The sequence below is a fragment of the Stegodyphus dumicola genome, chromosome 6 (genome assembly GCF_044657685.1).
Source record: "Stegodyphus dumicola isolate Sdum_Otavi_A_Nest chromosome 6, ASM4465768v1".
NCBI classification, from domain to species: Eukaryota; Metazoa; Arthropoda; class Arachnida; order Araneae; family Eresidae; genus Stegodyphus; species Stegodyphus dumicola.
Window position 1 is genome coordinate 39,873,543 of NC_140773.1, and position 22,737 is coordinate 39,896,279.

Consider the following 22,737-nt stretch of genomic DNA (forward strand, 5'->3'; position numbering starts at 1 on the left):
AAAAAATTTCTTTTCCTACTTCTAGCCTAAACTTGGCCTTCCATTCAGAATTTCCTCTCTAAAATCAACGATAAAATCTTCTGATGACTTTTACAAACTCAAACAGAAGGAAATCAAAATAATAATCAAGGAACTATATCTGACAAAAAAAAAAAAAAAAATGATACTCACTTTACAAAGTTTTTGGAACAACTGAAAGGATAAAACTTTACTCCCATTAGTTTTGTTCCGTTTCCATGCTGGATGGAATGAATCTCTCTTACTTCTTACGAATATGCCCATTCATAATTAATCAAATAAAATAGGATTACAGGTTTAAAGGTAACTGCAATTACTAACTCGGGTTTCGTAAAAGGCATTATTGTTCAAGCGAAAATGGGTTTGATAGAAAGATAAACATAGTCAGAAACGCTAAAGCGGTATGTAAGAATTTTTTTCCCAACGACTAATTATTTTACGTGTGATAAAATCTATTTCTTATATTTATTTAGTCGTGTGTTCTTCAACAATACCCTTACATTCATATCATGTCAGATTCCTTCTACTCATTTCCATGTATAGTGAGAATTACGGCAGAAATTAAATATAAGATAAGAAAGGAAGATTAAATACGCGTAATTAAAGTGGGCGAGATACCAAAAATTTCACCATTGGTCGTATAGGTACAGTCCCACAATCATGCCTTGCCCTGCGAGCATAAATGTAAGCTGTCTTTATGACAGAGCTAAGGGAAGACTGTCCACTGTTAAGTGAAAGTAATATAATGTATGTGGATGATAATTCGGCTCCGGCCGATGTTATATATACCGGCCTACCGGCCTTGGGCCTTGGGACCCGCTGGCCTTGGCTGAACAAAAATCGCAAACAGAAAGGATTGAAGAACTTAATCTCGACAGCGATAATACAAAATACGTACTCCAGCTCCTCAAAAAGAAGAGTTCGGGTTCTTCAACAGATACGAGAGCTACAGACGATCTTAGCTAACAGCTTGCTCAGCGTGAAGAAAGAAACCAGCTGCTTGCGGAGTAAATTGAATTTGTCTTATTTATAATTCAGGTTTAGAATTAACTAGGAGCAATTCAAATACTCTTAAGCAAACAATATCTAATTTTTAAAATACTGATAATGATTAAAAACTCGATGTAGATGGATTTAAGCTGGCAATTAAAACTGCAAAGCAACTTAAAATTGATAAAAACAAAGAAACGCTACATCTAAAAATTAAATTTGATGTATTAAAAAGCGATCAGGTTGAAATAAGCCCAGATATTCAGGCTCTGCAGTTGAATCCAGATGCGAAAACCTCTAGCATCCCTCTAATTGTGGTAAACCCTGGCACATACTCCTTTCGAGGATTTTCTTCAGGGGCGTAGCTAGAGGGGGGCAAGGGGGGCATCTGTCCCCGGGCGCAGAAACCAAGGGGCGCCAAACTGATGTTACGACATTTTAGAATTAAATGTTTTCCATCCTTGGCAAGCAGTAGGGGGCGCGAAATCTTCAGTTGTCCCTGGGCGCTGAAAACCCTAGCTACGACTCTGAATTTGTTAGCCAGCTGGCACAAAGCATCATAAATAAATTTCGAAGTAAATATTACAGGCGAATATTTCAAAATACAACCATTTTCGAAAGATGATCTCAGAGTAATCAGTAAGGTATTTCGCGGGAACAAAAGTACACAAAATTATAAAATAAATTCAAATACAGACTAATAAATATAGTATAGCGGTTTTCTTACTACAACTGCAATGAAAAAGAATCAAAACAGCTCTTCTGGAACGTGCTTTTGCAGTACAGAAAATAGTACAGTTAACACGAAATAAAACTGAAGCTCTAGTGTCACTATTTCTTATTCATGTGAGAAAATACTAGCAACTAATATTAAACGAAAATACTAACAAAACATACGAAATAAGGGATCTAATGTACTTTTCAAGCATGGCAGAATAATTCACTTCTAAAAACTAGATACTCCAATGTCACAGTTTCCAAAATTGCTAACATTCCTCATCGGACTGTTTCTTTGAGCCACGTTGTGCGAAGAATAGTAGAACTCTGCCCTACAGTACCGCAGATTGCCCGATTAAAGGAAAAACAGAAGATTACTAATTAGTGTACTAATTGCCAGACTGGTTGAATATCCTGCGTCTTTTCGTGGATACCCTAAGTTCCCTAAATCAAGAATCAACAAACAAAGGAATGAAAGTCCAGCCAGAAAAAGAATCAGCTATTCTCAAGCACTGAAAAATCAGATAGGAAAACCTAAAGCAGATATTGTTCAAAATGCTAGTAATCAGTATCAGGCTTCTGCTGCACAAATCTTTACAGAAAAAAAAACTAATACTGATAAACCAGTTAATGCTAAAGTTTACGGTAAAACTAACTACTCTCGCAAAATAAGAGAAATTGTGAAATTTCTACTTCATATTAACGAGATAAACAAAATGGTTGGTAATATTTATATTTTTGTAACGAATAGTATATTTAGGGCATACATGAAAAACTGTAATAATCCTCATGACATTTTTGTATATTCTTTGAAACCATGAACGAAATTAATTACAACGCCTGTAAATAATTTATTAAATTCTCTAACATAACTTTTTTTATTTAATTTTACCTAATCTGATCGATTATTTTGCATTTATTCATAGCAATTTATCGCTTAATTGAACTATTAAATTCAATTTAATTGTTGAACTTCATTTTCTCTTCTAATATATAATTTAGCTTAACTAACTATAATGTAAATTTTTTAATGGCGAGAGCTAGCCATTTTAGGCTTTGGCCACTAAGGCCAGAAGCCGTCTTATTTTATTATGGAGGCACCTAATAGGCGGCCACCATTACCACCTATGAAGATACAGACAGTTTACCACTATGCCTTCTCCGGGATTCGAATCCGGGCTCTTCGGTATAGCAGTCAGAGTCACTAACCAATTTCTTATCTGAGCAGTAGTTGTTATGTACTTATCCATTTGAAGCACTGTAAGTTAATTGCAGAAATTCATTGTCGCTCCTAGTTATTTATGCTCTCCGTTTCGGCTTTACCCTTCTAAAAGAATAACTCTCATTTCAGTTCCCCTCTGCCCCACTTCTAAACCTGTTTATTTGGCATGTTCACTTACTCTCTCTTCCAGTCAAAAGTAAAAGATTAACCACCAACCACCACAGAGTTCCGATGTTTTCTGATGCCTACGCCACTCCACCGCTCCTGTTTAGCAGTTGTGCTCGACGAGAAGTTTGCCACATACTCGATTCAGCAGTACTCGTAGGACTCGTGGAACTCGTAGGACTGACTCGATTTGCCTTTCTACGGCTCATGGTGAATTGCTTTAGGGCTCTTCCCTCATTTTCTGTACATTCATGCTCGCCATAAAGAAATGCTATGTAATTCTCCACCTGTTACACGCATCTGTTTGACCTCGTGCAGGAGCCTAAACGCGTGCGACGGCGTTGCCTAAGCCAGGTGTACTCCCGCCGCACTAGCTCTGCAATTCCGCCCCAATTTTGATAAAGAAAAGTTCAGGGGAACACTGCTGTAAAAACTGCTATATAATCTATTTTAAAATTTTGAAGTTTTGATCTTCAACAATGGTGCATAACGGCCGGGTAAGGCTTTCGATTTGACGCATTCGTGTTTTGAACTATTATTAACTTTCAAAAACGGAACTCGATGAATGAATTTCGAATCTAAACTATCGTCTTCTCTTTACTTTGGATACGTGAAAAAAGAGGTAAGTTTTGTTTTCATTGTTCAAGATGGCTATTTATAAATTTAAAAAGAAGAGATCTGCCCAAAAGAGCATCATTAGAAATTAGAACTAATTATTCATCACTAATTAGAAATGTTGACCATAATATCAATAAAAATGATTAGAAAGCTTTGAAAATTCTTTTTTCACAATTAATTGAAAAAATTAATAATTTGAAATTGACTGATGATGAAATATTGAACTTAACTGATGAAACGGATGTTGAAAGTGAAGTAATTAATTCTGAAAAATACTTAGATACTACTACGGTACCGAAGGGTCCGGGTTCGACTTCCGGAGAAGACATGGATGTTTGTAAATGTATAGTGTCGGTGCGGTATGGCAGCACTCTAAATAAATATGCGGAAAGTCCCCTCGTGTGGATTGGTGGGAATGGAAAGAGAAGGGAGACCCACGCATTTCCCCGGGGTGCTCTCCCTCAAAATTGGGGGTGGAAAATAGAAATCCAACCTCTCGTCGGAGTAGGCTCTGGCAGCAATTATTCCATGTAATATGGACACGATAACAACAACAATACTTAGATAACTTAATAAATATTTAAACTGAGTGAAAAAATTGAATAATTAAATTTCGAAGTTAACAGTGTTTCCGTTGTAAGTCAGATTATAAACAGTATTGTATTAAACCTACCTTTTTCATGATTCGGTATATAAAAGTCCAGTCTAGGCAAAAGAAGCGGACATCTTAAACATATGAAACAATGTATTTACAAACTAGTTTATTTGAAACAACGTATCCATGATACGCTTCAGAGGAGCTAGATTAGCGAACGAACTGACAGGACGGGCATGATGCAAAAAACCTAAATATAAGTCAGAGAGCCTGAAAAACCCTATAACATATCTATTATCCTATAATCCTATGGTAACATGCTTTCTAGTAACAGTGATGAATCATCGATTTCGTAATCTTGGAAAGTCAACACGACATCATCTTGAAAGCCTATGGAACCTGAAACAACGTATTTACTATACATAAAACATGAAATAACGTAGCCCTGACATGTTTCAGGAAACCGGAGTTTTACACTGCCTGACAGTGCACATACTACCTCAGGCAAGAAAAAAATATTGCAAAGCAAATTTTTGCAGGAATAGCTATCTTCTGCCATATTCTGCAGAAATTTCCGCGCACAGCATATCGATGAAATCGGATATGGCGCGACAAACGGAAAGGAAGAGAAAACAGTCTAGGCTTATAACCTGTTAAGATATCGTAGAACTCAATATCAGCAAATGGATGAATTCACGAAGGATTTCACCTCAAGTACCGCCGGTTGATTTTTGCGAAATATTGTAGATGAAACACAGATTGATATTAAAGCTGTTGATCGTATTTAGAGACAATAGACCCATGGAAGAAATATGCAGCGCCAAAGAAGGTCTAGAGCAAAGACACGGAAGTCAAAGAACACTAATCGCCACATACAATGTCATGTCCTGTATGAACCACGGTCCACAATTATAACATTTTTCAAACTTCATGCGATGTTTTTACTATTCCAATATCGATGTAGATAATTTTCTGGCAACCGATGCAGGTTTGGTGCCCAGCCGTTCTCTATGAAGTCTTCTATCAATAGGGAATCATCGTCATGAATGTTTCCAATGGTGTCGCAGCTGAGAAGCGCGGAGTTCCAAATGGTTCCAAATGTGCGACTTCAGCAATGAATCTTGCTTCTACCTGACAAGCGGAGAGTGACGTGTGGTAGCCATGCGCGGGATGCCTGTACCATTTTCGAGTGAAACAGGCCCGTCAACATGAAATAATGATTGAGTCGGTCGCTATTAGTGATTAGCCATTCATCTCGAGCACGTTAAGGGATTGGAACAAGACGACATTATGTTGATAGCATGCTGCTGCCTCGTCTTCTTCCTTATGTTCAGGGCATCTATGTGCCATTTCCCAACAAGATAATCTCAACCACGCGCTGCGCGGCTTATCCTGAGTGCTTTGCAAGTTGTACGCGTGATCCTTTAGCCCGCCGCGACGAATGAATATCTTGCCAGCTTTTCGAAATGAAGATGAATTGCGGGGTCACATAAACAAAATGTAGTGCATAATACCATACTACATTATTCGAACATTCTTTGATAGGATACAAAGACGTGTTCAAGGGTGTGTAATACTTAATAATTTGTAAATGGTAACATTTAATATTTAGTAACTTGTAATTGGCAACACTTTGGATACAGATATGAAAATAGAACTATGCTGGTATTGCAGTTCTCTGTGATTATACATTCTAAGATTGTAAATAAATAGTTTCTAAAAGCTAAAAGTGTACCCTCATAATAATATATGGTGTCAGGAGTGTTTTGCTTTCAAAATGGAAAGTTTAAAACCACCAGAGCCGATGAAATTTGATGGAAATCTAGCTTCGAATTGGCAGAGATGGCTGCAATCGTTTGAAATATATAAAGTAGCTAGTGGATTACATAATAAAGAAGAGAAGGTAAGAGTTAATACTTTTCTTCATGTAATAGGAATTCGTGGTCTTGAAATATATAATACATTTCCTATAGAAGAGGGTAAAGAAATTAAATTAAGTGAAATTAAAACAAAATTTACGGAATATTGTATTCCTAAGAAAAATATTACATATGAAAGACATTTATTCTTTACTAGAAATCAAACCGCGTCAGAAACCATAGATGAATACGTAACTGACCTTCGAAATAAAGCTAGAACATGCGAGTTTGTACAATTAACGGATAGTTTAATAAAGGATAAAATTGTTTGTGGTATTAAAGATGATGTAGTGAGAGCAAGATTGTTACATGAAACAGAATTAACATTAGAAAAAGCTCTTGATTTATGAAGATCTGCTGAAATAAGTGCACATCAAATGAAAATCATAAAAGGTGAGGAAACTGCTGTAAACTTAGTGAAAAAGAAACTAAGTAAACATAATAAAAATACTTACAAAGAGGTAAATACCGATAAACAAAAGATAAAAGTTTGTTCTAAATGTGGAACATCTCATGAGTATCGAATGTGTCCAGCATATGGAAAAATCTGTCATAAATGTAAAAAGGCAAATCATTTCGCGTTAAATTAATAAATCACGACTCTGTGGAAGAGTTAGAATTTTATGTTGGCACACTAAACCTTAATTCAGATAACAAGGAAGAGAAATGGACTGTTGACGTTAATGTAAATAAAAGTAAACTAAATTTGCAGTTAGATACTGGAGCAATGTGCAATGTTATTTCTAAAAGCAAAGTGAAATTGCTAAATGTTCCGATACAGAAGTCTGAAATTAAAAGATTAGTTACATTCTCTGGGAATAAAATGGATACTTTAGGAAAAGTAGTACTTAACTGCCAATATGGAAAAAATAAATATGTAGTGGAATTCCAAGTTATTGACAAAGAAGTACCTTCTATATTAGGATTAAAATCATGTTTGCAACTAGGTTTGATTCAGAAAGTAATGTCTATTTACACTGAAGACTTACTGGAGGAATACAAAGATGTATTTGAAGGCTTAGGTTGTTTGAATGGAGAATATAAAATCCAGTTAAAACAAGATGTAACACCAGTCATTCATCCTCCAAGAAAAATACCCATAGCTATAAGTGATAAAGTTAAGAAAGAATTGCAAATAATGGAAAATTTAAATGTTATTGAGAAAGTAAGAGAACCAACTGAATGGGTAAATTCAATGGTCACAGTTGTCAAACCGAACAAAATAAGAATATGTTTAGATCCTAGAGATTTCAATAAAGCTATGAAACGAGAACATTATCCGATGTTAACCATTGACGAAGTTGTCACTAGAATGCCTAACGCAAAAATATTTTCTGTTTTAGATGCTAATAGTGCTTTTTGGCAAATCGAGCTTGACGAAGAAAGTAGGAATTTGGGCACATTCAATACACCTTTTGGCAGATACAAATTTAAAATAGTACCTTTTGGCATATGTTCAGCTCCAGAAATTTGCCAAAGAAAATTAAGCCAAATAATAGAAAGTCTAGAAGGCGTTGAATGTATTATAGATGATATCTTAATATGGGGATCTAATGAAAAGGAACATGAGCTACGACTTAAAAAAGTACTCCAGAGAGCACGAGAAAATAATTTGAAGTTCGATAAGGCTAAATGTAAAATACAAGTTAATCGTGTGAATTATATAGGGCACGAATTAAGTGACAATGGACTAAAACCTGATTTTTCTAAAGTGGAAGCGATTGTTAAAATGCCAGAACCTACAGATGTGCCTTCGCTAAAAAGATTTTTGGGAATGATTAATTATTTAGCCAAATTTATTCCTAATTTAACTACTATTACTGCACCATTAAGAAAGTTACTTCAGAAAAATGTTCTCTGGCACTGGACTGAAAAGCATCGAAAAGCTTTCGAAACACTTAAAGAATTGATTGCAAAAGCATCCGTATTGAAATTCTATGATGTTAATAAGGATCTAACTCTTTCAGTAGATGCAAGTTCTGAAGGATTAGGTGCTGTTTTACTACAAGAAAACCAATCAATTGCTTATGCTTCCAGAGCTCTAACAAAAAGTCAGAAAATTATGCTCAGATAGAAAAAGAGCTTTTAGCTATTACCTTTTGGATGTTCTAAATTTCATCAATATATATATGGCAAACGTATTACAGTTGAAACTGATCATCGACCATTAGAAAGCATAACTAAGAAACCTCTTTTTAAAGCACCACAGCGATTGCAAAGAATGCTGTTAAATTTACAAAAATATGATCTAAATGTACGATACAAAAAGGGGAAAGACTTATTAATAGCAGACACTTTGAGTAGAGCATATTTGAATACAACAGAAGAAGATAATGATGAAGATACAGAAATTTGTACACTGATTCCAGCATCTTATGACAAAATTTATGAATTGAAGAAAGAAAGTGAATGTGATGCTACACTACAGTGCTTAAAGAAATATATTCGGAGAGGCTGGCCAGAAAGGAAACATCAGGTAAAACCTCAAGTCAAAGTATTTTGGGACTACAGAGATGAGTTGACAATGGAAAATAACTTATTTTTCAAAGGAGGAAAGGTAATTATTCCTTTATCTATGCAAAAGGAAATGTTAAATTTAATTCATGAAGGTCATTTTGGTATAGGAAAATGTAAGAAAAGAGCTAGAAATATTTTGTTTTGGCCACTTATGAACAAGCAGATAGAAATTAAATTTCAAAATGTTCTATATGTAATGAATACCAGAACAAAAACATAAGAGAGCCTATGATACCACATGAAATTCCCAATTTACCTTGGTATAAAGTTGCGACAGATTTATTTGAGATTAACAAAGATGTATATTTATTAATTGTAGATTACTATTCCAACTTTTTTGAAATCTCCAAACTACCGGATACTCGAAGTCAGACAGTGATCAGTTACATGAAATCTCATTTTTCAAGATACGGTATACCATTGATAGTGATATCTGATAATGGACCTCAGTTTGCAAGTAAAGAATTTGCAGAATTTGCAAAGAAATACCAATTTAAACATATAACAAGCAGTCCATACCATCCACAGTCGAACGGATTAGCAGAGCGTTCAGTACAAACGGCGAAGAAATTGTTAAAGAAAGTTCAAGCAGATCATGCTGATCCTTATTTAGCATTGTTAGCTCATAGGAACACTCCAACTAATGAGATGCTAGGATCACTAGCTCAACGACTTATGAGTAGAAGAACAAGAACGATTCTTCCTACATCTGAAGAATTACTTAAACCTCAAGTTGTGAAAAATGTAAAAGAAAAAATCAACCAAGAAAGAACTAAACAGAAGTCATATTATGATCGTCATACAAAAACATTACCATCGCTAAATAAAGGAGATTGTGTTCGGGTATATCAAGACAATCGCTGTAAACCAGCAGTTGTAGAAGAAGTGCATAAGACGCCTAGATCATATATACTTAGATCAGGTGGATCAGTATTGAGAAGAAATAGAAAAGATATTAGAGAAAACAGTTCAGCTGTTGAAGAGAATATCAGAGGAACAGAACAAGGAGTTAATACACAGAAAACAGATATAAAAGGATATGATTCCAGATATTCTCAAGGGCAAAGTTTAGAAAATCAACTACCAAACTCTGCTAACTCAGAAACAAGGAACGGTGAGCTAAGAACTAGAAGTGGGAGAGTGATTAGAAAGCCGGCCAGGTATTTGGACTGATATTAGACTGTTAAAACTTTTGACCTCTTTAAAAAAACGGAAGATGTAATATTTAATAATTTGTAAATGGTAACATTTAATATTTAGTAAATTGTAATTGGCAACACTTTGGATACAGATATGAAAATAGAACTATGCTGGTATTGCAGTTCTCTGTGATTATACATTCTAAGATTGTAAATAAATAGTTTCTAAAAGCTAAAAGTGTACCCTCATAATAATATATCATTCAAAATGGGGCAATCTCATTGATGTACATCTTATTGATTCTCTGCATATGTCTTACTACTGTATGTCATTGGAAATTAAATCATTTGTTTAATGCTTGATAAAATTATTTTTTTCAATCATTCTTTCATGGGTGGCTTTTTTTGGGGGGGGGGGCAGGCAGTGTATTATCGGACACATTTCAGATCTCCTAATATGCTGTTTGCTCCATTACCCTTGACACGCTTTGAAGAACTGGAGATAAATCATTGATTTGTCACTATATTTCCTATTAAAGCAATACATGCAGAAGAGTACTGACTTTTCTGCAGAAACTTGTTGTGTGATCTTTCTCATTTTATACAGTTCTGATTACACTGTCCATAAATTTGTGTAGTGGTTAACACATAACATTAAACTAGAAACATTAAAACTAGAAAAGTTCAGTATAAACTTTTTTAGTATCTTACAAATGTGTAAATGTAAGATATACCAAATAGTGCTACTTTTCCGTAGATAAATATACGCAAACTTCTACTAAAGTTGGTATTAATTCCAAATTAATATACAATTTGACTTAGCCTTATTTAATTGCAAGTAAATTACTATTTAAGAAGAGTGAAATAGATATAAAGAACTCAGTCTGAACAAGAACTTGCAGAATAATTCGATCTAAACAAACAAAAAAAAAAAAAAAAAAAAAAAATAGTTGCATTAAATCCCTTAACAAAATATATTTAACTCCCTCATTTTTTTTTTTTTTTTTTCCTTTTCTTTTCTAATGGCGGGCGCTTGCTTAGGTTGGCATTGGCCACTACTAAGGCCAGATGTGGTGGTCTCTTTGTTACGGAGGAGGCACCTTATAGGTGGGCCACCTTTGCCTCCTATGAAGGGACAGACAATTTACATTCATGCCTTCTCAGGGATTCGAACCGGGACTCTTCGGTATCGCAGTCAGGCTCCCCTAACCACTGTGCCGTCAGGGCGGCTCACTCCCTCATTTTACATCAGCGTCAAACTCTGGCTGAATTTTGCCTTTGTTTAAAGTGTCTTTTATGTTCTACGCCTTTAATCTTAAGCCCAAAATAATTTAATATAAAGGTCATAATTGTGCCTCACTTACGTAACTTAAAACGAAAAGTGATATATATATCTACACTGCGCCCTGCGTTGTGATTTCCCCGGGTTAAAAGAGAAGTACATTCCCTATGAGCAATCAAATCTGTCAGTAACTAAAGCAGCATTTTCTCTTTTAAAAATGTTAAGCAATATTATGAAATTTTATTTTAGAAGTTTAATAAATAATAATAATAATGGTTAAAATAACTTACTAAATATGACTTTTTTCTGTCTTTCAGCAGCTTTGTCTCTAAGCAAAATGAAAAACAAATGCAGTGCATAAGTATAAACATAATTTTCCTTTATTATTATCACTTTTAAGGAGACTTATTTATGAAGAACAATATTTTATTTCAAAAACGAAATAGAACTAAGTAATCGATACTTTTGCGCGACTAATAGGCAAAAATAAGCACGTCTCTAAAACAATTTGAAACCACGTTTTAATTATAATTAAATAATGGTACATAAGACATGATAACATGAAAATTGATGATTAATATATTTAAATCAACTTTTAAAACAAAGAAAATTGAAAAAATAGACCGTTATTAATTGAAATAAAAATATCTCCTGCATTTTCAAAGACGATGCGATGCAAGTCTCTCTTGAACAAGAGCAATATTTTAAGTGGATATCCACATCATAGCAAATTTCAGACTACAGATACATACATAAATTACAATAACACTTTATCCATAAAATGCTACTGCATGCTATGTAGCACCTGAATATTTTCCATGCAAGAAATAAATATCCTGTAACCCACCTTCATCAGATGTGAAATTGTCTACGTCTGAGGCATCTCCTTCTAAATGGCGCTTTTCACAGGTGCCTGATTATCATAAATATATGTTAGAAAATATTTATACACGCTTCCTCTCATTGCAAAAATCAAAACGACATTTTGAGAAATTGTAATCTGAAAACTTCATATTGTCAATAATTATTATTCATCATTATTAATTAGCATAAATTCGTAAACTTCGTATTACCATCAAATTAGTAAAAATAATAGCCAATACTGTCAATTGTTAAATCTAAATTAAGGAATTTAAATTCATCTCGGTTGGAAGGGGGGAAATTTCAATTGTAAATTCTCAGTTTTTGTTCTTTGCATATTTTTTCTAACGTAAAATGGTATAAAAAATAAAATATCGAAATACTATAAATATATTAATATTTAAGAATTTTTTTAATTAAATAGAGGAAGAGGGGATTGCAATCTATATATTATTAAAACATTTTATAATTACCGTTAGATATCATTTTAAATGCAGGATAACAATGGACACAAGAGTTAAAAAATTTTACGAGGCACTAGAATCCAGTTTTAGTTTTCGCATTAATGATATACTACAATAATATCTGTTTAAAAAATGTTATTAAGAAGTCCAGGAAAAAAAAATCCTTTTTAAATTATTCACTCTGTGGCAATGATGATCAATACATTTTTATAAATACGGGAAATGAACAAAGAGCTTAGACTCCATCGATTGTCAAAATCTTTTAATCCCTACTTACGCCAGATGAAATCACTGAAAATAATAATAGTCTTTCAATAAGTTAACAAAGTAAAAAATATCTCATATACATTCCAAACAGGTTGATAAATAGTAATAATATACTTAAAATTAGTAATAAAATTAATAATATAGTAATAAATAGAATAGTAATAAAATACTTAAAATTTACCTTTCATACGGCATAGAAAAAATAATACCCGGCTGATAATTCTTTAACATAATTAATTAACAGATGAAAAAATGTAAATATTTTAAATCTAAATTGCAACAGTAATAACTTTATAAGCCATCTGAATCCTTTCATGCAGAAAACTTTAAAAAATAATTGTTGCTTTATTTCAATATTAGTTTTAAGTTCATCATAAAGATTCAGTCATTAGAGATTAGAGACTTATACAGATTAGATACATACGGATCAGTCATTAAAAATTTTAAAATACTAAAACCTCTTACTTTCAGTTGAACCACTTGAAACACCCATGATCTTTAATTCCTGCGAAAGGAAAAAGAAATATTAATACATAATACATGGTTGTAACTGTTTTAGTGTACGTAATACCTAAGCAACAAAAATCTCTGTGTTTGATTATATATTTTTTTTTTCATTATTTGTAAGCTAAATAAATTATAATCTTCGTCAAATCATGTTAAAATATGAAATTTTCTGCTTCACAATCAGACACGATTGAAAATTGCGTAAATTTTTATACAACAAATTCTTTTTAAATTGTGGATATTAAGCTGCGTTCAGACGGCGGCATAAAGAGCATAGAGGCATAGTTATAAGGGCGCGCATAAAATATGGGAGTTCCGTTCACACCTGCGAGATGGGGCTCTAAGCTGTGGCCAATGAGAGAAGCCAATTTGCGCATGCGTGGATGTGTCTACACCTTTCGAGTGCTGTTTTCTAGCTCGATTAATTTCCCGCGCTCGTTCTGCTTGTTTTCGTTATTTTGTGTCATGGCTTTTCCAGCTCACCACAAAGTTTTACTGGTTCAACAGAATGTTCTTTTATCTGCCCTTCTTATAAGCCAAGAGGCAACGGAAGAAGGTAAAAAAAGAAAAAGAACGAAATGGTCTAGAGATATTTTTTTGGAAAGACCAATACTTGGTTGGCACATATTTCTGCATTGTACTGTAGTACTCTTTATACTATAAACATACACATGCATATGTATATATATATAACCTTCTTCAATTTTTATGTATAATTTCTCTTAGGAGAAATACGATATTCTATATATGCCTAATTAAAAAAAAATCTTGAGGATAAGTGACAGATAGCCTGTTTATAATATTATCCCATTTTGCAGGTGTGAAAGCAGTTAAGCGGAAAACAGTACTTACCATGCATTATTATTATTATTATTATTATTATTATTATTATTTTTAATCAAAAGGAACATGTTTCTGTGCTTAGCACTCCTTATTCACTATCACTGTCGATCGCTACAGTAGTTGGCTGCACTACCAGTATCAATTATCACTAGTACTAGTATTCCACAACTAGTACAATACTATGAAACGTTCACCAACAATGCATTTTATGCTCAATCATTAGATACATTTTGCTGTGTTGCCAGCTGTTTGCATATATCTATTTCTAATAATTTGCATGTATAAGCCGCAACCCTGAATTTCATATGCTTTTTTTCTGAAAAAAAAAAAAAAAAAAAAAAAAAAAGATTTTACACTCGAGAGACTACAGTACATAGTAAACACTAAGTTTCATAAATTTTTTTGGATAATTCTGCAAACTGGTATGTTTACATCATATGAGTAATTCAAATTAAACTCTACTCGGCTGTGAGATGTCATAGATGTAAGTTTTATCCACGTCTCTTGTCAGAAGTAATTACTTTTAATTATTTTTCATTTGTTGAGAGATTATGACAATTCTTCACTCATTGGCAGACATGCATATTAAAGCAGCAAAAAGAGTTTAATTTCAACATATGCTGTCATTTCTATTTACGACAAATATCTCAAAAGTAATTTCACATTGACAAATTTTAGGTAGCCAAGTCTTCAAATACAACAAAATTATTATAAACATTCATACCTTATCCAAGAATTTCTACCAGAGAAATAGCATGATTTTAATGATCAAAATTCCATTCAAATGATAGCAATAAAGAGTGGATAATAAAAACAAATACTTTTCATTAAATTATAGTCCATGTTATGAATTATGTATGCTATTCAGTTTCATTAAAAGTAAATTCCTTTCATGGAGAACGTAATTAAAAAACAGAACAGAACATCAACAGGAGAGAAAACTGTCTAGACTGTTGATTATTGTTTTAAACATATTTCACTACATTTTTTCCTTCTTGGAATTCATAAGATTATTTTCTCAAAAGATTAATCTTTTAATAAAGCTTACACCATTAAATTGACTATTGTGACTATTCTTAAATAAGTGAATATATATATATATATATATTAAGTATTATTTTTACTGTAAAAAAAAAAAAAAAAAAACCCAGCAGATTCTTGATATTGATTTGAAGTTTTAGTAAAATTAATTCATAAAGTTTGTTTGGAGAGAAAATCAGCATTTGAAGCAAATAGCAATACAATATTTCCATTTCCAGCTTTTTCAATAAATTTATTCTTAAATACAAAAATAATTAAACAGAAAGAAAATGATAGTAATAATTTATAGAAAAATAATAAGCAGAAAGAAAGTAATAATAATAATTTACACAGAAAAAATAAAATTTTTGCAAGCATGCATTTTTTAAAGATTTTTGATAATAAAATGAAAAATAATGGATGGGATCAATCATCTACAGGATCATACACAGCGTGCATCATCCTGAGCTTAACTTTCGCTTTACGAGTTTCATCCATATTTTTCAATTTATTGTGAAAACTCATTAAAAAAGGTATGTCATCATCGTAGATTTCTTGCGAGATCAACTCTTTATTTCGTTCGGATACGATTACAACTCATTCGGATACGATGCCCATATTAAAAAAAAAATGTTGCTTTCGATGTAGCAGCGAAATCGTCTAAAAAAACCGCTGCATTACGCTTATCCCAAACTCGGCGTAAAGTTGAAAACTTGGAACCTTGTACCACGAGCCCTAAACCAGATCACAGCCAACTCTATAACAGTCGGCTGATACAGTCGCCTGTGAAACCAGATTATGTGACGTAGCACAGACTGGTTGCCTTGGCAACGCAGCTCGGCTTTAATCACTTATGCCCATTACACCCCCGTCTGAACACAGCCTTAAATCATCCGTGATTTATTTATTCTGGAAGTTAATGTATTCCTTTGTTTAAAATGTTTGCGGAAGCCATATGTCACGTGCAAATTGCAATAATTTAATTCGACTATTAACGTACTCTTAAAGAAAGACTGTATGAAGTAGGTTTTTTAGGATAGCGTAATTTGTGTTGCAGTACAAAAGGAGTTAAAGCATCTTTCGAAAATTTGGCCTTTTCCCGATTTTTCAGCATGAATGAGTTCTCCAGAGCCATTTCGATTAGAAAGCGTCTTAACGCAGAAATTACTGCCACTAATAAATTCCTTTCTACAGATACGCCATCTGTTCATAAAAAAAGGGGGGGGGAAGAACGCACATTTTGGAAAATAAAATTGAATATCCATACATGAATTGCATTGTTCTGTGTTGTAATCTAGTTGCTAATATTGCATTTAATAGAATTATGCAAATGCATTTATTTTCTTGTACATTATACTGCTCTGTGCAGAACTGGTTTCACGTAAGAGTTACGATATTCTTTTCGCACCTTATCTTTAAGGTTCTTAACTAATTAACGAACAGTGAATTACCTGAAAAATTAGATATATAATAACTTATAGATTAACCAACTAATTCGTAAGTCATTTATTTATAAAACCATCTTAATATAACTGAATTTTTTAAATGCATATTTGCATAATTTTTAGAATATGGAAGATCAGTTTAAAACAAGGAATCTGTCAGCCTTTCAACTAGCCTTACGCCAGTCTTGTTTTTATCATGGAGCAGCCCTTCTATGAAAGTACCCCAAGATGAGTTGTAGTGGATCTTTCATGTACTGTCAATTCCATTACAAAGATTGATTCGAATCTAATCGATTAGATGGAGGATGTATTAAACTAATCGCAGGCAAGCACTACCGTTCTAAAATGGACGTAATATCTACATTTCATACCATTCGCATAAGAGAGATGACACCCACAAAAACCAGCTGTCACTCCCAATGGTCATTATGTATTTCTTCAAATGCCATTTTGGTCTCATTAATGGACCATCTACAATGATGAGAACGATTAAATTAGCCTACATTTAGTTAGCACCTTATATAAACACATACATTGACGATATCTCAACTTCACGTGATATCTTTACTTACCATTTAAAAGCTTTTCACAAAGTCCTCAAAGCAACTCATAAACCTGAGACCAGAAAAATTGCAATTTTCTATATCAAAAATCACTCTTTCTGGTCGAATTCTTTCTCAAGATGGTGAACGTCTCCATTTCGACCGCATAGCATCAATTGAACGCTACTAGACTCTGAAATCAATTCAGGAAATCCATAGTTGCCTTTGATTTGCCAGTCAATTCAGAAAGCACTCTCGTAAATATGCTGTTTTTGCTAAACCACTTATAAACATCTCAAAAGGATTAAATAAGAATACCAGCAATGCTGTCGTTGTTTTAACAGATGACCAACAGCCTGCACTGCAAACCTTAAAAACTGTAATTATAACAGCATACTTTGAACCAAATTTGACTACCAAATTTTGTAGAACCTGACGCATTCTTGACCAGATGCAGTTTTATCTGAAGATCAGGATGGAAAGTGTCGCATGAATGAATCTGCATCACGCGCTTTAAAAATGCTGAAACACACTGTGAAAGCCATGAATTTGAGCGTACTGCTGTACATTGAACACTCAATGAAAATTTCCGCCTATATATTTTTGATCACACGTTCCAAGTTATTACACACACTATACAACCGCATAAGCTCGCAGAATTCGCAATTAATCGAAATTTGCGTTTTACGACTCTGCACCGATCTGGCAAGCAAAATCTCATCGCTTACTATGTTTCACGTTTTCCAGCACTTCGGTTTGTTGAATGTTTAATGGAAGGTAAATTTGTGCGAAATAGAAGCGGGATTATTTTTGTCAGTATGTTTTTCGTTAAGTTAAAGAAGAAAAACCATTGTAAAATGTAAATGTCGGTAAAACGCAATGACTACATCGATAATAATATCCTTGTGCGAATAAAGAACAATGGATCGAAATCTGTAGTCGTGACATCAAAGACAATACCAGAACAAACTTCGATCGCTTGTCATGACGATGTTGGACATATAGACGCCGAAAACTCTTAAAGCAATGCTATGGATGATTAATATGCAAAGGGACTATAAAATATATTTCCGAAGATGTCAGAAATATCTAATTGTCAACCCCCGAATCGCTAATGCCTACAGCTTATTGCAGCAGTTTTCCAGCAACACCGTGGAAAGTTGTATAAGCTGATCATATCATCTACTTGTCACAAAACGCAGCCAGAAACATTAACATGTTTGTCCAGTGCATCTCTCGCCGCTTATATAGTGACTGATGTCCTGTATCACAACATAATACTTCGATACGATAGCTGAGTATGTATTTATCAAAGAGGAACTACATTCATCGCACATCACACATACCGGTTTACGCAAAAATATAGAACTTTTGGTGATCGTGTGCTTAATGCATGATATAATTAAAGAAAATAAGAGTAGACAATCTCCTATAACAAAAGAATATATTAAGTACTAAAATTACAATTATAAATTACATTGCAGGAATCAACGCAGAGCTCGGAACACAGTTCATGCTATCATCGCGTATAGTTGTCTCACGAGAAGTCCGAGTGAGTAATGACGTCGCTTTACTGCTCCGATTACGAACTGGATTTGACAGGTGGCGCCATCTCATGAATAGAAGCTAAAGTATCTGTCGGAGTACATCGCCACAAACCGCACAGGCAACGATGCCGCTTTGTTCGTCACAAGTTAACAGCATCGTGTAACAGTGGCATCACTTCGTCAATTAAAACAAGTGACTGACAAATATTCAAATAACTGGCATGTATTACTGCCCAGCGAATTACTGGCCATCAATACCACGAGGCAGAATTCCATCAAGAGATCTCCATTTTATTTGCTTCATGCATATGAGCGACATCTTCACCGCGAACTTCACACTGGAAAGCTTCACAAATGGCACGCCACGCGAATTTCAACTTGACATTTTATCTTTCGATAGGGCCGAAGCCGCAAATTATGTGCATGAAACACATTTGGCGAACAAACGCAGATTTAATCTCCAACGCAGATTCAATTCCTTCAAGAAAGGAAATCATGTATTATATTGTATCACAAATTCTTTCCAAAATTTAAGGGGTCATTTCTTCTCGTTCGTCCAGTTCGTTTTATTGTCAGTTACAATGCTTTCTAAAATAATATAATTGTCATTATTGATGATTTACATAGATTATATACATACATATTTTATTTTCTGGTTACTTGTCCCTCGAAGTCCATTTTTTCTGCATACGGTAAGCAAATTTATCAGCAACGTGCTAAGAAAAAGTATTATTAAGATACTTTTTAAACTAGATTTTTCTGCTTTAGTAAATTGTTTGAGATTTTTAAATGCCCGTCATTTCTTTTAAATTTGCGTTACACATTAATGTACTAACTGGCATTGACACTTGCAGATACAGGTAGGCGTATTATATTTTCGAGATAAAATAGCGTAATTTAAGAAACTTATGATTAATGTAATTAATAAAAACTAAATTAACTTAAACACAGAGAATATGAATATTATTTGCAGTACGTACACTTTCAGTTATTTAAAACTTTTCAAGCAATATGGTACAGATAGAATCAAAATACATATTTTTAATAAGTAAAGTTTGAACGTAGAATTTAAATGTAGTAAAATACCAAGAAAAACCTTCTTAAAAAAACAAGTAGAATGATTTCTCATAAAAATAAATTTATATTTACTTTTCTTCCAGTAACTCAATCAGATTGTTATCCCATGTTTGTACACCACTATCTTAATGCTGAACTGTTGTCTAGCAGATTGCCAGGTAGTTTGCATGTACGTGTGTAGCGGGTAGTTTATTGCACATAAACCGTAAAAATTCTAGTTAGTTCTGTTTCTTTTTGTATAATCTAATTGATGAAAATGATTTGACTAAGAAATTAGTAATTTTAATGCTTAGATTAATATTAAATATTGATATTAATTTCGTAATATTGGTATATGCCGTCCAATGGCTGAATTTGTATATTCCATGTAAATATTATGTAAGGATTATTTTTCAAAGTAAGAAATACGTTTTATTATATTCCTTTTAATTTTTGATTTTAAATCAGTGTCAAACACTTAGCGTGATCATAGCGCATAACATTTGTTTATAACTGCAATAATATGGTTATGCTTTAAGTCCTAACATTACATTTTGCAAATTATATGATGCTTTATCAAATATCTGTACATTTAGTTAAATATTTATGACAATTATAGATTTATCACTATGTGAATACAGATATTAGTATCGCAGTTTTAAAGTTATTAGAAGTTATTAGTATCGCAGTTATCAGTAACACAATTTCTTTCATTATCAGTAACACAGGATATGTAAATATTGTTCCCCTATGCAGGCTATGTATCAATGTTGTTTATGTCTATATGTAAATACTGTTTGTATTGCATATTAAATGCTGCAGAAATAGTTTTTTTCTACTACAGAATCAAAGTTTTTTTTCCCCCTCATTGATATTCAGAAAGTGTAAATGATGTTCCTTCATTTTTGTAAATATCTTTTTTTGTTGTTTCCTAATATATTTTTGCATAAAGAAATGCGTCATTTTTTCCGGGTTTTTATCCGCAGAGAACCCGTTGGCGCCGTTCCATTTTTACTCGCCAAGCTCGCGTTTCATCGACGCTTGAGGCGAGTCGTAAACGTGATACTTTGTAAACGTGATTTTTAGTGCATGTAAATTCTAGTTAGCAGACTAAACAATATATTAAGCATATGGTAGTAAAAATTCACAGATAATAAGCATGTAGATGTAAAACTAACAGGTTAAACGTAATATACGGAAATAAATTGGTATTAAATTTAAACAGAAATTAATTATTAAATTATTAACTTTTGTTATGAATTTTGCTGATTATGATACTTCTCATTTTAACCTATGCCATTTGACATAAAATCAACCTGCTACTTACTAAACCGCTAGCCTGACCAAGTATGTGACATTATGAGACAAAAAAAAAGTTACATAAAGTTAGTAAAATGTAAATGTCACTTCTTTCAAATATGCCCAACTATTATAAGTGTAAAATATTTAATGCTACTTGATCAATTACTTAAAGTTTATTTCATTTTCAAACTTATTAATAATAGTTCGCGTTTACTCATAGGTCCTGAATTTTTTTTCATTAATGGTCCTTAATTTCTGTGTGCAGAAATGTGTATGAACTCTGATTAACAGTTTTCAGTATTTTTTTTTTTTTTTTTTATGTTACTTGCATGCAGGTTAAAGCAATTTACATTGAAACAAATACCCATCCTTTTCATAATTTATTTCACAATACTAATAACCTTCAACAGTAATCAAATTTTCTTCAGTAGCATTGTTAATAAAACTTGAACATTACACATTTCATTACTTTTCAAGAGTCATTTGAACTATATTCCTTACACCAGCAGTGGTTTGCTAATTTTGATGACCATGGGAATACATCAAACTATTCTGTCACAGATAATCAGTAATAAATAGTATTTATTATTAAAATTTAATAATCTATTTATGTCACACCTGCCATCCTCTGAAAGGTTATTGTAAGAAAAGCATTAACAATATATTGTTACAATTTTACGCCATAAAAATTGATTTATTATCATAGTTTTAGGTGAGAATAAACAATAATAAAAATAAAAGCATTACTTAATTATTTAAAACGCACATTTTTGCGGAGTACGAAAACGAATTATTTGAGCGTTTCGAACCTCATGGTTCTGCGTGCGTACAGCTGTTAATAATTAAGAACACAACGTGAACAGCCGTGTTACAAATTAGCATTCACCCCTCCCGCTTTATTTTCTTCCTTTCATCCCGAACCGAGAACCGGGATCTACGAAAATATTTCTATCTATTCGTTGTTAAAAAATTAAGAAAAAAAGTAATAAATAAAAGAAGAATAATAGAAATCTGCAAATGCGAAGAACCATAGTGATAACGAAACAAAATGGACGCAAGATGAATACCCAGATTTTAACTCTTATCGCCAAATTTGGCAATGTTTACATTCACTGGGTTCTCTCCGGAAGTGCTTCCTTTTTTCCTTTTAAATTTCTGATTTTGCATATCGATTTTATTCTTAAATCATCATATTTAATAATAATTTAAGAATTAATAGGAATAATTTTTATTTCTGTTTTAAGGATAAAAAATAATTACATTTTATGGTAGGATTATAAAATAAGTAATGAATCAATGCTAATCATTAATGAAAAATCAAATAAGAATAATAACAGCACCATAAATATAGAAAACTATACTCGTAAAAAAAGAAATAGGTAACTATATGAAAATTGAGGAACAAACTTAACAGCCTAAGAATATTACTTGTTGTATTTGTGAAACAGACAGACAGATTCTAGTTCAGATAATATTAGGAAGTTTTTGGACGCTGTTAAGGAATTTTGTGTGCCACAGACTGAAGACGCAGAAATTTCTAAATAAGGTAAGTGGATCTTTGCTTTGTGTAGTGCTTAGATGCAAGAGATGAATTTCCTTTTTTATGTTATTTTGTTGTTTGATTTAAAATGTAGTTTATTGAGATTGTGTATTTTTTTTGTTTGGCTCTATTGTAGAATTGGGTGCTCTTTTGACGTTTTA

General features: G+C 32.9%; 1 protein-coding gene across 5 annotated transcripts in view; it reads right to left on the reverse strand.

The window, feature by feature from the left end:
* LOC118179676 (solute carrier family 15 member 2) overlaps positions 1-19,924 on the reverse strand; it is a 196,524-nt gene extending 176,600 nt beyond the window's left edge. For 2 of the 5 annotated variants that reach the window (XM_085818242.1, XM_085818241.1), the window contains exons 1-4: positions 19,828-19,916; positions 13,240-13,279; positions 12,030-12,095; positions 11,473-11,510 (exon numbers count right to left, since the gene is read on the reverse strand). In XM_085818242.1, the coding sequence (XP_085674368.1) occupies positions 11,473-11,510; positions 12,030-12,095; positions 13,240-13,267 (132 nt within the window). In that variant the 5' untranslated portion in view covers positions 13,268-13,279; positions 19,828-19,916. Of the gene's footprint in view, positions 1-11,472; positions 11,511-12,029; positions 12,096-13,239; positions 13,280-19,827 lie in introns of those variants that run through there. The other 3 variants (XM_085818244.1, XM_085818243.1, XM_085818246.1) reach the window with 2 other exon arrangements.
* Between the last annotated feature and the right edge of the window lie 2,813 nt (positions 19,925-22,737).